The sequence below is a fragment of the Argopecten irradians genome, chromosome 2, assembly GCF_041381155.1.
Source record: "Argopecten irradians isolate NY chromosome 2, Ai_NY, whole genome shotgun sequence".
Taxonomy (NCBI): Eukaryota; Metazoa; Mollusca; class Bivalvia; order Pectinida; family Pectinidae; genus Argopecten; species Argopecten irradians.
The window spans coordinates 35,614,379-35,630,885 of record NC_091135.1 but is presented as its reverse complement, the minus strand read 5'-3'; the positions used below and the strand labels follow the sequence as shown (position 1 = coordinate 35,630,885).

Here is a 16,507-nt window from a genome sequence, read left to right as displayed (position 1 = left end):
GATTGTCTATTCACACATCAGATTTGCGTACCACGTTGGTAAAACACCGAAATCCCGTTCACACGAGATGTACTATTCACAAATCAGATCTGTGTATCCCATACGTCAAAAAGTGATGTCTCGAGATTTATTATGCACACATTATAGCTGTATGAATCGGGAACAATTAGGATCTCGAATCTCGCTAATTAAACGCGATTCACAATTCACACATCATAATTGTGCATGACGTAGGTAAAAATTATCACATCCTGTTCAAACGAGATGTATCACGAAATCGTGAAATCACAAAGGTTATTAATATATTTGCACATGAAACAAATGATGTCTACACCAATCAGCCATACCAACGTCTTTACTTACTTCACTACACCTCAGACTCCCTATCTTTCCCACCTTTAACCCAAGTGCAACGTCTCTCAAAATTACCTGTGCACTACCTAACCTTTGATTACCTATTCATTGTTAACTTTTACGGTTTTAGTGAATAGCACCTTAGACTCGTATACTAAAAGTCTACATACTAGCTGTACGACATGCTTACTGGCAATGTAGTATTACTTCATAAATCTCACAGGTGTACAAGGTAAGGCATACGACAGATTCTGGAGAGTGCAGTGCTATGACAGACTTGTTGACGAAAATGCCTCTGCAATAAAGGGTGGGTCAACTAGCCCATATAATGTACCAAACGTATATCTAATTATTCGTTGAGATAGAGAAGGATGAAACAGATATCCACGACAGTGACTGTCAGAAGATCTTTTTATATTTGTTTATGATCAAACATTTTAAATATCGACCCAAAATCGAATATCTTGATAATTTTACTGTTGGAAAGCAAAAAGATATCACTTTGTTTGAAATATCACACCAAAAGAAAACATGCAATGAAAAAAATACGTTGCAACACAACTCTTTAATGTTATGTGTGATCAAAAAGTACGGTTTACGTTTCAACGACAATTGTCGCGCCTTAGTTACAAGTGTGAATGCGAACACTTCCGGCGAATACCCAGAAGTTGCCGAGAATTCGCACTGTATTGGAAATGACGTCAGCTCCGATCTAACAGCATTTCTGTGTGAAACGTGATAATTGTTTAAGTTTGCGTAGGTGATGTTGCTTTTACTTCAACTTTAAGTATTCACATTTTGTATGGATTTTATTAGTACCTTCGTGTACATCTATGTCTCTTTAATGCATAATTTGTTACTGCTTTGCGAAATATGCTATAGAATTACCGCATAGTAGCCCTAATCCTGGAAAACCCACCCATTTATGCCCAATTATTTATATTTCTATGCAAGTTCCCTGGATATGTGACATATGTGTATTAAACAAGTTGACCATGTGTATTTCGGTAATTAGTGAGGTAGAAAATCAATGTCGTATTTGCCTTGCCAGAGGCTTCGTGACCAGTCGGTTAACTCTCTGTTTTGTACTCGACTACAATTGTCCTGGCGGCAAAATTAAGTAATTTCTGTGTACATATAGACGGATGTTACCTCCATTTTATACGCGCCTATCTCGAGAAGCATCGGTAGATGTATGGAAGTGATTGTGGCGTTTTCACGTACACACACGTAGTCCTTACTTTACCAACGCAGGCTTTAAACGCGATATTCACATGATCAGGCTTTGGTGTGACAGAAATTCCAAAATAGAGATCAAATGTAGAAAATATATTTTTCAGCAAAAGAGATGATAATGAGCCATATTGGTATCATCGTGTACAGTATTCCACTGGGCTTGTGGAAATTCTAAAATTAGATTGTTACGAGTTCGGACGGCTCGCGGTCGATAGCGCGCGTACTATCTAACCTAGCCCGCGGCCATTCAGGCTATCGATCGATTGTCTTCATCATAGCGCGGTGTTACTGCCATCATCTCACAGTGTTGTCAGGATGGCGGGTAGGCCTGCTTTAGAGATCTACAGCGAGAGGCGGCTTGACTAGCAAGGAGGCGGGATGGAGGAAGTACGTATGTGGGAGAGAAGGACATGGAAAGCAGGAAATTACATCATCGGGATGACGGAAGTGACGTCACGCAAAAAACAGATAAAAATGGAGGATGGGCGAAATAATTCATTGGGAAAAAACGAAGACTAGAAAGACTATGACAATTGAGATAAGAAAGGGAGAAAATTAGTTTTAGAGGAAATGAGGTAGCAATTTAAGAGAGAATATGAATATTGAATGGTAGACGAAAAGAACGACAGGTTTGGGGTGTAAGGGTGAATTGATGCCCTGGGGAGGGATGCACTGATACTTAACAAAGGACTTGGAAGGTAAAATGAAACGAAAAAAACTTTGTGTAGCAGAAGGGTTAGGATTTCGGACGAAGGGGACGGGAGCAAACCAAAAAGTTGATTGTTGTAGCGTTATACAAGAAGTATTGAAACAAACGAAACATAGGATTAGCAGACAAGAAAAGCAATACAAACGGGATATGATATAAATCAAACAATACAGAAATATAGACGGTTTATAAAATGAAATCAGTTACAATTCTAGCAGCAAAATGGGCAGTGGTAGTGAAGACAAATCAACAGGTTAAATGAACGATAGATGGTGCATCTGGGGTTATTACTTCAGACAAAAAACCAAACTGAGGCCGGGGACAAAACTATAAAATGCATAATTGTATTTTATAAGCACGCCTATACACTACAATGGAAAACAGTAAGTCGATGGATGTAGAGGCACGTGTTTTTGCCAGCCCGAAAAATACTAAAATTGAAGTTTACAGTGTCAGTTTGTTAAGCGTTTGCTTTGCTATACGACCAAGCTGTTGACTTGGCATGATGTAATTTGTTTCACTTCCAATGCATGTCAAGGAATGTTTCTTTTTTCTAATTCTGAAGTAGCCAGAAGTGTCCCGTGTGCGTCCACGTGCTTTAGTTTCATAAGTTAATGATAAATTGTGCCGAAGGCCAATGACGTGCGCTGCAAAAACACGCAATCACCACAATCACGACGCTTCGTACATATGATCAAGCGAGGTGTTCAGGTTATATTTACAACTGGTGATAACTATTCTATGACTGATACATTCCTCATCTGTCTAAATGTAACGTGCATATGCACTTGACTGCAGTTAACCTTGTTCAAGGTATAAATACAATACATAATATATATCCATCTAAATGATATCTCTTAGGTTGTTTTTGCACATTCATCCTCTAAACTCGACTTTTCTTTTTTGTTAAACAAAGATAACGCGTCGGCTAAAAAGCAATGTAGGTTAAGTTTAACGGAAAGCGGAGTCTTCTACAGCATCCTATTATTATATAGGGATTCGAAGTCCGTTTAGCGTACTGGCGGAATTCATCAAATTTGCTCATAGTTCTAATAAGCTAATTTATGTTTTAATGAGTTACGATTTATTTGCATTTATGGTTAGAGTATATACATATCTGTGTTACTCTTCTTATAGGAGATAATGAAAGAATAATTTATATCATAATATCCTACTGAATATTCTACAAATGTATAATCGGATGTTTCGGAAGTAATTTAGGATAATATTTCACTATACAACCAGACAAGAAAATTGTAAACAAATCGCGAGCAAAAACAAAATCACTGTCGCAAAATTAATTTCAGTAGGTGCCCTCAATATATGTCACACGCCACTGGTCTTTTTCTGTTTGTTCATCAAATCTATCGGAGTAATCTTGTTCACGGTTTCTGCATCGACTGAATACCGATAACATTACAAAGATAGTACATACTGCTACACTATACTGACTGTCTTTCTTTACTTCACTTTTTCCGACTAAAATTGGTTGGTCTTTGTGATATTTTGTTATCTAGGTTTATCCATAACTGAAAAATCCTGTCAAATCAGGACGTTTGAATTTAATTTTTTACAGTTACACCTATATAATGAATACCATAAATAAAGAGGTTATAAGCTCAAAAAGTCAAAATATGAATTGATTTGATGTTGATCAGCTATTGTATTATAATCCTCATTATTCCCACTGAACACATGACACTTTCCTCTCGGTTAACTACATACAAAATGACTTTAATCAGACCTAACTAACTTCCGACACATTTTTATATAAGCTTATTGTAAACAGGCTAATCCTAACAATACTCGACACAGTTTTCATACTCCCAGCTGTCGCATTTTATAGTATTAGGATTCCATCTTGTTCACGTCGATACTATCACGTATCGCCCCTCCATGTGACGTTTTACAATTAAACTGTAATTCAAATAAGTTGGCCTTCTCTGTATGAAGCAGAAGTAGGCTTGTAACAGTGGGCGTATCGGTGACACTTAATCAATTGAGATATGTCGTTTTTGTCTCGAAACATTGATTGCTTTTCAAACATTGCTGTGATAATAGCTAGCAGCGGAGAAGCATGTGGCAGTTGTCATCGCGAATAATAAAATGAAGACTAATCTCGTCAGCAACAAGCTAGGTAGGTTGTCTCTATGACCATAGTAAGTAGTGGTTGTAATACATGTGTTTCTGGAACCACTTACATTCGTGTAAATGTTGATTTTTTTGCGAGGGAGAAAATTTGCTCTAATTACACAGAAGAAGCCTTTTACAACAAAATTTTCATTGTGTTTGTAAACGAAACCATGTTTTACAAGTTATATTTATCGCGAAAATAACAACCTCACAAAATATCGACAAACGCAAATCACGAAATTTAGCACTCATGGAAATATTCATGTTTGCAGTATATATAAATGGGTTTGAAGAGATAAACGGACGTATAAATGAATGTAACAACTTATTTATAACAAATCAGGCTCACAAAAAGCCAAGGTGCTGACAGATGCTGTATGCTAAGGTAAAAACGTTGGTATAGCTTGGAGGGCTAGAACAGTTTATTTGTTAATATAAAACTGGAGCTGCAGAATTTATAACTAGGCCGAATGTGATTCCCAAACAAACCTCGGCTTAGCCTGTAGCTTTACACAGAGAGCCTGGGAGTGGGGCGTATGGCGGAGGTGGCGATAGAGAAGCCATCGATCGCAATACGAAAGGTGCTTGAGCAGGGGTATTTTACAATAATTGCAAAACATTGATCACATCTTACTAGGTATTGTTCTTCTAAACGCTTGTGAGAACAGGATTATTGAATATTTTGTGTACCTTTCTGATAATTCGGTTCATTTCCGCTCCAGAGTTACACACAGCTCCACGATTCATTATAGCGATCAGCAGACCGTACGGTTTATTATTGATCAAAAATCATACACTTGTATGTTTCAGTGTTTGCCAATAAACGTCTCGTCTTCCGAACCACACTGGTCGGTTATCATACCAGTCAACTTTACAGAAACTGTCTGAACCTATGAGAAACTATTAAACATCGGTTCTTTGGATACCTGTTTCCTTTTTAAGTCATTCAGTGTTAAAACGATGACTGTTCAGATATTACATTATACATTTATTAGTTCATTTCAGATATGTATTGACAGTCCATGTTCTTGTTTTCGCTTCAATTGCACGAAGCAAATGCAGAAGAGTCGTTAAAAACCTAACAACTCTAAGTTATTTTTTTCTATTGGATATCACCAACATATCAACATTTTCATTTTAATTTAAGATTATCTTAATATTGCAATCAGGTTCAGGGCAGCTGTTTTGTATAGTAATTCAACAGTACTCAAAATTGTGGAATTAAGCAATGATTATGTACACCATACTTGTGGAGAAGCACCATTCCCTGTGAATCCATCTCTGCACGTCACCATTTTAGATTTTAGATCAAGAATGGTTCCCTTGAAGATATCAAATGCTTTTATCAACAACAATATCGCGTAATTCATTATTTTCAACATTGCAATAGTGAAAGGAAACCTGTACGCATATCATTGAGCAAAGTCACGTGAAACTGTCGAATGCTTGGGAGTCTTGTCTAATCAATATTCACCTGATGTTGTCGGGAAAAGGTTGGGCTAAGTCAGACATTATATTTACTAATTAATTAACTTGGAGTCGTGTATAGACAGGGACACAGTAAAGATAATCCAGATCTCGTTCTCGGCTTCACCTCTTCCTATTCACACACAAACAATGCCAGATGTCTGATTTTAATGCTCCATTCCACCATCCAAAGACACAACACCAGCACTTCCGGTAGCGTGCGCATGTCTTAGTCACACCGATAACAACCACAAACTCTGATTGGCTAAATACATTAGAGTCAAAATGCTGCTGGTTAACATCATGATCCACAGAGGGCAGATTTAACAAACACGGATTGGTCCATTCTTAAATACAGATTGCTTTAGCCAATCCAACATAAGGTGAAATCCGTCAAAAATGAATCCTATATATAAATATGCCGTCAGTTAAGATATGCCGTAAGATATATACGTTCAGATTTTAGGAACGGATTTCTTATTTATAATTTTTCTCTGAAGACAGCGACTAGTTTGGTCTGAGCAATGTCTTCAGACCTATGAAAATAGCTTTCTTCATAATCCGAGTGCGCAAATATGATAAACAGTGTCAAAATTTGATTGCTTTCTATACTATATTGAAAGACATACTATGAAACATGCTAATCAGCACTAATGGGACAACTAATCTACACATACCAATGTAACCATGGCTGTAGACGTAATCAATGACCATGTCGTTAACGGATATACATTTCCGCAGCACGGATGTGCGTTACATCCGCCAGTTTCACTTGTTTGTATATCAACATATATTGTATATGCGATTTATAATTTTGTGGTAGTTATGAATAATTCAATTTGCCATGTAACATGCATTTCTTTGGCATGAGCATGTATGTTAGCATCTCGTAACGTAAAAGATGCCGTCGCTATTTGTAACGTGGTAGTTTGTTTATTTTTTTCTGTTGTTGTCATGTTTGTTGCCGTTGTTGATATCTTTGCTGTTCGTTGTCATTTTTATTTTGGTTGCAGTTGTCGTTGCTGCTCTGGATGTTAAACACACCACTCCATGTATAGCATGCATGTTAATCTGATATCGCCGTTGGCCATAAGAGCTTTTGATTGCTTGCATACCTAAGTATGTAATAATAAGAACGCAGCAATTTCAGGACAAACACAGCCGATTGACATCACGAAGGCTTGTTTTTTCCATAGTCACACGATATGTTATAGTTCACATAAAACAAGTGGTTCTAATGGACTTAATGTATGGCGTGGTCTTAATTGTCGAATCATTTAATGCCATTGGTACGTTTGACATTTGTACACTGACGTGTCATGTACAATTCCTCTATCTTTAATGTTTGAAGCATATATTTTGAAAATAAAAATCATCAAGAATACTATGGGAACATGTTCGATGATGTATTATATGGAAAATTCATCTTTCAATATGGCAGGTATAGGATTATCAACAAAACCGGATAAAAAAAGTCTATATACCATGAATGCGATTATACCATTACCATACGTTGTCATTATTATGAACACATGAACAGCACGGTGGTCCTTTCACCTACGCAAATGTAATATAACTACACGAATCCCATCATTAAAGTTCGCCAATATGCTATGACAATATTAATTTCACAACCATACTATATAACTTATGAATGACACAATGTAAGTGACTGTCGTTAACATGATTATGACCAAGATAATTTTACCCCAGCGCGACGTTGACATTACGAATTGTAAGGTACCATATAAGTCATAATTATGACTGCATTACTTTCTATTTTAGTTTGCCTTGATCATATTTCAACAACCTTATGATGAATAAACGAATTGTTATTGCATCGTTCAACACCAACGTTTGGATTGGTTTATTATCCTGTTAAAAGCCAATGTCATTTAAGGACGGTCTCCCTTGAGTAATGTGTGTGTGGACGTTTGTATGTTTTGGGAGGCTGTGGTATACGAGTGTTGTGTCTATTTGTAATAGTAGAACTCTTACCACTTTATAGTGATATCTCGCATGCCGCCGAAGACACCGAATAACGTAATGCCGATGTGATCGGTTACTGCACCACATTGCGTAATTATGACTAAAGTGTAAGTGTAATGCGTCATGTATTGAATGCAAGGGACACATCCAAGGTTGAAACAATGTGGATGCAATATAATTTCTTGTCTAATACCGGAGGGGATCCCTGCCCCTCCTGACCAAAAAGGAAGATAATGTATGAATGCTATTCAAGTGAATGGAATGAATCTGTTCTTTACAGCTACTTTTAGTTTTATATATTTATAGGTGGTCCATGATATGATTTGCTTTACATGCAAAGATTTATAATATCGTTAAGGACACGAACAATTGGTATAAAATCTAAAACGAACGGGGGAAATAATATGGATGGGCGTAAGTAAATTCGAGAAATGCAAAATGATAGCAATGCCAAATACATGAAAATTAATTTATAATGTTACCAGTTCACACAATAGTACTGATACTGTTGTCAAGCGTTCAAATGAACCACCATGACTTGTAATTCAAGCTTTAAGCGTTTATGTAGAAAAAAGCATTTGGTATTCATCATCATAGACCTTCAAATCCCTCGTATTATCAAAGGATGGTACGGTTGGTTTTGTAATACATAATATCATGCACACAGCTTGGAAACTGAATGATATATAGCTTTGGTATTCGAATGTTTAATCGTGCACAGTCAATCACAAAGCTTTGGTAACATCACCAGCTTTAGTAGTCCAATATCGTTGAATTCCATGTATGTTACCGTTTGTAATTATCATTAACAAAAAGACACCATGTTTATCAGGATGGGAACACAACAGCCAGTCCTATGTAATTCTAGTCTTCCTGTAACTTCTCATTTCCACCCTCTCTGTTTCTCTCAACTCTTATCTACAGCTAACAGACGACTGTAACATACGTTGGTTTACTTTATTTCCTTGCATGTAGAAAAACGATGACCGTCGTCCAGGAAATTCCCGAGAATGCATCCCATGTTTGATATCATAAATATATCTAATATCAACCGACGATATAGTGAATGAATACAGTATGTGTATTTCGTGAGCAGTATTTATTTGAATGAGCGCCAGTTAAAAATACAATATTTATTACTTGAGGATGGAATGAATATGATGTAAAGATGTAAACAGAACTTTGCATCATTCAACATGAAGCTGCAAAAGTATGCCAGGATAGTATTTATTAAGAACAAAAAAGAGTGTAGTGTGTGAATGTCATGTACAAAATAGGATTTTTGGGAATGAACAAAGAATATGTACTTCACGTAAAACATTGTATTATTAGAAGTGAACACAGTGCGTACACATCCTGTACAATACTGTGTTATTGAAGTGAATATGACATTCGCATACCATGTGTGTACATCGGGTACAGCATTGTATCATTGTGGATGAATATATTAGATGTGTGCTTTGTTTAGCATTGTCAATTTTGGAATAAATATATCCACATGATGTACAATATTGTATCATTTGGAATGAAAACAACCCATGCATACAATGTATTGACAATGCAACAGTGTATGTTTTGAATTGAATACAACAAACGTGTATATGGGTGTAACTGTGAATTAGTACTGTACACTCCTGACGTGTACATCATTTATAATCTGTAGATGAATACAGACGGTAATATTGTGTCGTCTGCTCAAGTGTCTCTGATAAAGAGAACATACTAACTGGCCATCGTTTTGTCCGTTAAGATTTACTAGTCCTGAAATTAGCTACAAAGGTCAAATACTCTCCTAATAAATCCGCGTGTTATCCGAGAGTTACTTCCGGATAGGAAACTTCCCCTCCTCGATGGGGACTTAGGAGCCCATCTTTACCCTTCGCACATCGATGTGTACTTGTTAAACACTCAACGTAGGGCGTTAGTTGGTGTGTTTATTTATCATCTGACTAATACATAACCCACAAAGAACAATGCTACTAGTCTCAAACAACCATTACAGTCAAGGAAACTGAACAATATAATTTCGTATTTAGGTTCGTATTTATATATTTTTTCATATCTGATTCTATAAAAGTCATCTTGAAAGGTAGTTCTTTTGTACAGCTCATCGTGCTGTAGGAAAATGCAACAATGAAGTCTAGAGACTCACAGAAGTAACTCTCATATTCACACGAACCATGTTTTAAGTACACACGTGAACATGTTGTAAAATTATCATAAAGAGTGTTTTACGCAACGACACTCCACACTCACAGGTACAAAACTCAAATTTCTATGAACTGCAACTTACACTTTCGTAAACTGTATACATGTATATATATATATATATATATAACACATTAAAAGATCCTTATATTCTATAAAAACTTTGTCTCAAATACTCATAGAATGTATCACATATTCTCAGATGTGTGTCACTTATACTAAGTAACACCAACAGATTATACACATGAACTAAATTCTGTATCAAGAATGCGCAACACAGGACAACCTGACCTCATAGTCAAAGAACCCAAACAAAACAAATACAAAAAAGTCATCTGTAAACCTGTACTTAAGTTACTCAGTAACAATAGAAGATAGAAAAATCCTACACACAAAACCGGACTCAGGCAGTGGACGATCATTGAAGAAAAAACAAATAAACAACACAAACTAGTGTTGACAGTATCTCCACGTCTATCTGTCAACCAGTTTTGTTTGATTACTTCCTGAACAATAAAACAACAGAAGTCAATATATCTTTATCTAACACATGCAAAAGACGTGGATATTTTTTAGCTTTACTAACATTTTCTGATTACTATCGACAGCTTACGGGGATATATGGGCTAGCTTTAGTCACGACATCAACCCTGTAACGCCTAACGACAGTTTTGCCGTCAACAACATCAAATAAGTTTGCTTTCCAGAATATCATCAACCATATACATTTTGAATGCAAATTTGATTTTTAACATTAATATAATCTACCTGAAGATTTCTGAAAGTTAACATTGTTATCCTCACATTCCTCTTCCTTCAAAGTTCTTAACGAATTGCTTCAGCCATATATCAGCAGTTTAAATAGGTCGTCATGGATACAAAATAGTAACTGTCTTCTAGACATAGTACTAGTTAGGCCTAGTGAGCCTCAATAAGTATATACACTTAATCCTACAAATTGTTGCATTGATGAAAATTAAGATGCAGATTTTATACTAAAGCTGTCAATATGTATAATTTTAAGGTCATTCTGCATCCGATTCATTAATCTACAGTCTACACGACTGAGTAAAGTCTTGTTTAAGTTTCCGTTGATAATCTCCAACAAAGTATCAATATAATTATACTCCTATGCCTGGAGGACAGAATAATTTTATCAAGCGACAGATACCCACTTATCTTGATACCTAGTTTACATAGTTGAGCTGTTCCGTAAATGATACGGTCTGTTTGACAGAGCCCTGGCTAATGTCCACTTTTAATGTAGATGGACACTAAAACGTATTCCCGTCTGTCATTTCCTGTAAGGCCGTTCGTACATTTGTAGTATACATGTACTTATTGTCACATCGTCATCCTCGCTCTTCTCTTTTCGTTGTCGCTTTTTTACGTTTACTTCGTCGTCCTCGCGTTCAATTTACTTACACATTGTCAAATTGTTCGTCTCTCGAGAATCTTAATACAAAGTCTAGGTTCTGGATTCTGCCCCTGGCATATAAATACAATTTCTAAAATAATAGATTCTGCTCGTTTGTTAAACGTTCAACATTAAGATATGTCGATTCTGCCTTTGTCAGTAATGTGACCGGAAGGGATGTAGCTATTCTGGGTCACCGTAAGTCATATGCAGTATATGTCATTGAGATAACATTATATAAGAATGAAAATTCCTCTATCATCCAATATATTTCATATATGGCAAGTCGTCTTTGAATAACCTTTGACAATGTTGAGCTGTTTACAGGACAATAACTAATACCAAATTCGACCCAGTCCAACCCGGTTTTGTCATTCACTTGAAATTCATAGAGAAATGTCACCGATTTTCACAATACTGTTTTGTAAAGCGTTGTAGGGAATCGCTATGTCACAAAAGACATTATTAAGAATTCCAAGCTTTTGAAGGAAAGTGACTTTACTTTAGTTATCTGTCTAACAAAGGAAACGTAATTCACATCTGCCAGTTACGTTATCACGTTTTCGTATTCAATAATCCGACATGTGAAAAATTCTGTATTTAGTCGAAACTGTTGCAGTTTATCTCCGTAGCTGTTAAGGTACATAATGAGCACTTGTTGTCTATCATTACATCGAGATTGTGATAGTCTGAATAGAAACGCGACAACTTCGTCAAAATTCACCATTGATATCACGTAACCAATGTCATTCATTCACTGGAGACTCCTAAATAGAGTAGATATCAAAAGGTGGACATTTAAAGGTATATTATGATGTCGAACAGCACCATGTTGAAATACATACAGTACCAATTCATCAATACGCGATAAGCGGGTGCATATGTGACGTCAGTATGTCTAAACTTCGAGATAAAAGATGTGGCCGATAAAAGTCTTGTTAAAGTGACCACATATCACGACAAAACGTTGTTATGAATTACAGAATAATATCTTGAGTATAGACATAATTTACGTCAAATTATCCGCGTATGCTAACAATAGTTCACCAGTTATTGTGTTTATATACATATAAAGGTTTTATTACGATTTCATTGCCTCTGCGAGATTCAAATTTAAAGTGAATAGTCGGGCAAAGAAAACCAGTCTAAATGCGTTCATTGGCCTTCCAAAAGTTCTCACATATTAATGCGACGGTCAAGGTCTGCTTACGTTTCCCAGTTCTGACCATTGAAATAAAGAAAAGGTGAAAACATTGAAAGCGAGGCTGCGTGGAAATGTAACCACGGGCATAGTCAGCCGGGAGGACGTTTTAGGATTCCTATACTTTAAATTAATTTCTACGTGCGCAGACAGATTTTGACGAGAAAGTTTATTTTTCTATTCCATAAGAAATTATTCTGGATACATTCACACCATTTTTACCGACTTTAGCCATCCTTGCCCGACTGTTCACTTTAAAGGTGTACGTGTCAAATAAATTAATGTGATTACCAAACAAGCACGGAAGAAAATTACGTTCAGGATTTCTTTCTCCGGGGCAACAAGTAGTAGCTAGACATTCTACACATTGTAGGGGAGTCTTGCCCACCACAGTAAACGGGTTCTGATCAATACGCGATACTTGTATACAGAATCAATGTCTAACGGTCGATGTGTACAAATAGGTTGGCAGATCAATGACTGAATGACCAATCCGGAACTAAGGATGCCGTCGACGGTTTCGATTATTACATAGGGCGATGATTAACATCAGTATTGAATGTTAATATGGCACATGTTCCTCGATCCGTTCTTGTTGATTTATTCTGATTTGAAGTAAAATATTCCCAGATGTATGTTTGAAAATTACGTCACAGATGGGATGCGCAAATTCGACTATAGATCGCGCGACACTTGATTTTAAAAGTAAAATGACAAATCTATTGGAAAAGCTGGGCATGTACACACGCACACACTTACACAAACACACACGTATGACGGCTAGGCGGAGGCAGGGCTGATGGTTCCCATCTCTACTGTGTGGTTGATCGATCGACGGAAAATTGAATGGTGCTTCACAGATGTCGTCTGCTTTTGTCCATATTACGCTCCATCATATCGCAACTTCCTACATACTAAGCATTTATTCTATGTTGCATTATTCCAGATTCCAATTTTATCGAGAACCAGCAAACTATAGATACCGCTGGCCTCCATGTTGAATTTCTTAACGTTCTGCTGCAAAACCGTTATAATTTATGAAAATAGCTGACGATCTCCATCCTATCAATATGGCGGCGGACATGGTTGTGTATACAGACTCCATTCTGAAGTCCGATTATCAGTTGTTATTATATGGGGTTGAAATCAAGCGAAACCAATAAAAATGTGATAAATGTATTCGGACACATATGGGAAAGCTATTTAGCAGGTTGTTTAACTTGGGGCTCCGTCGGATAAACATCACAATACAGTTTCCTGAGCAGCGAGACGCTATATACATTACTCGCATATATAATTTTAGAGTTTAGCTACTCGTTCAGCAATAACAATTGTAGAGAATTACTGGTGTAACCCATACGGTTGAAGGAACAATAACAAAAATCTTAAGCATGACAGTATATAAGACTTAAATTTTTGTGTGTAATCAGTTGTTAATCCGGTCTGTTTGCTTTTGTCGAGTCTGGGTATTTGTATGTGTTTACATGTTTAGAAAGGAGTATGCACATTAGGTCGAGAGGGTATGTGTTCGGCGCGTGTATATCAGGGAGGGGGAGGAGGGGAGGCGATGTGTAGGGAGGGGGCAATATAAACAAGGTGACTACCAATAGACATATACACCGGTATCGCCGTATATACATGTCAGTTTGGGTAAGATGCATGATTAATTTGCCCCGCTGTTTCATCGCATATTTTATATACACGTACATCACTTGTGTAACAAGCCCATTATATTATATTACATATATATATATATATACATAAACTTACTTCATTTGCTTCACAATAGTACTTTTTCCTGATTCTCCAGCTCCTACAAGATAAAGATTACAATTTCAAATTTTGAGATTACACATAATTAAATCGTACCAGTTATAACAGTATTTACACAGAACGGCAGTAGAAGATTATAAATGATTGATCCGCATAAATTAATGTAACCCCGCTACGTGTTGGTAGACCTCGCTCAAAAGCTTACACATTGATTCTCATTATCCAAAACACCCTGTAGATTTACAACCCGACCATCGACAGATTTTCTATTCTCATTTGTGCCATAATGTCAAAAGGGGTCGCCTTTCTGAATGAATAGCTCAACAGGAATTCATTCATTCTGGAGCGCTGTCACCCGGCACCGCTAATTTTGCCTAATTAACATAGAAGCTCTCAACACACCTGTCTGATCTGGCAAGCCGCACCCGACTGAGATGTCGGGCATGCCTCGGCTACTTCGTCTGACCACTTACAACACCACCCGAGTACCCCCATCAACAAACTATTCATCTAAGTCAAGTATTTCTTTAATTATTCAGTTTCCAAACGATTCAATATGGCGGCCGTTGCATGCATAAAATCAGTTTCTAAAAATGTCAGCGGTTGAGTTTTCCCTATATCATTGTATCACAGTCATACAGATCAATATAGCTATGCAAAAGCACCTTACCTAATAGTAGTAATTTTATATCTTTAGCAGCTTGTATGCCATCCTCTTTGAGCTTTTTTTCTATGTCTCTACTCCGCTCAGCAGCGGCCCTGTCCTCTGCACTCATAGTACACCCCATGTTTGATAGGTCTGGTTTGTTGTGATCCTGCCGCTACACTATATATTGGTATCCCACCACCTCCGTAGGATTTTGTGTATACCCCAATCTTCACCAGAGATCCGACATACAACCACAACAAAATCCGTGGCTAAAACTGCGAACTAGACACACTTCCAATAAACCTTCTTGTTATAATCTTTCTGCATAAAAAGCGAATTCCCGATGCCGGTTTCGAGGAGACAGCGGCAGTCGTTCAGTAGTAGTGATCTCTTGTCAGTCCCTTACTATGCGTTAGCCTTCAGTTACATCGAGGCGGTTCCTCTTCCTTCCTATGCCGGTATCAACAGACATTGAAAACAGGGATATATTATTTTAAACGCATATCTCCACAAGAAGGATTCCTAGGTGTTTTTCAGTCAACATATTACATTATATTCTCAATAACATGAAGGCAGGAGCGACGTCGAGCCTAACAAAGGATACTTAAATATTCAGCTTCCCAATCGATAGCTCGATAGTTATTACTATTCTCTTCTCCGCTGTTACGGGGGTTACTAGATGACGTCACTCTACGCACGGGCTTTTTAATACATTAATCCAGTGCATGCTCGCCTCAGAAATTATGAAAATCACGTTGTGTACAAAATAAACCACAATCTACCTTTTCTGTGTAAATGTGACGGTTTGAATTGACACAATCACTGGAGACAATATATGAGAACAATTTGCGAGGCCAGCATCCTCAACCAAGTGACTGGAAAGCGAGATTCAGCGGCATTCTAGTATCAATCTTTAAATAGACTCGGCTTGTACGGGAAATGGGCGGTGTCGCTTCAACATCCGCGTTGTAAAGCTAGCCGCAAATACTTATACCGAGTAAAATACACTAGCCTTAAACTTCTTGCCAAGAGGATGTATAAAAATTGAAAAGGAAATAAAATTACAGAAAAAATGTTGACGAAAAGAATTTATGTTTTATTTTACCGCGAGAATTGGTGAAAATGATGCAGTTGCTGTGCAGCAACAAATCGCGCCACCTGCCGGTAACTAGTAAGTAGCGTCAGTAGATACATAACAACGTTATATCCGAACTATGATATCACAAGGAAGAGTTTATTATCTAATCTTAGTACGGGAAAATGTGAAAAGTTGGGAGATTATTTATAGTATTTATCATTGTGAACAAACATACCTGTTGTTTTATCTTGCCCGTCTGAGTGTGAAATATTTTCTAATAAAATGAGCATGTG

General features: G+C 37.0%; 1 protein-coding gene across 1 annotated transcript in view; it reads right to left on the bottom strand.

Moving 5' to 3' along the window:
* LOC138315308 (guanine nucleotide-binding protein G(o) subunit alpha) overlaps positions 1 to 16,079 on the bottom strand; it is a 40,599-nt gene extending 24,520 nt beyond the window's left edge. The window contains exons 1-2 of the mRNA XM_069256213.1: positions 15,158 to 16,079; positions 14,485 to 14,527 (exon numbers count right to left, since the gene is read on the bottom strand). Coding sequence (XP_069112314.1) covers positions 14,485 to 14,527; positions 15,158 to 15,275 — 161 coding nt within the window. The 5' untranslated portion in view covers positions 15,276 to 16,079. The remainder of the gene's footprint in view (positions 1 to 14,484; positions 14,528 to 15,157) is intronic.
* Positions 16,080 to 16,507: the final 428 nt, after the last annotated feature.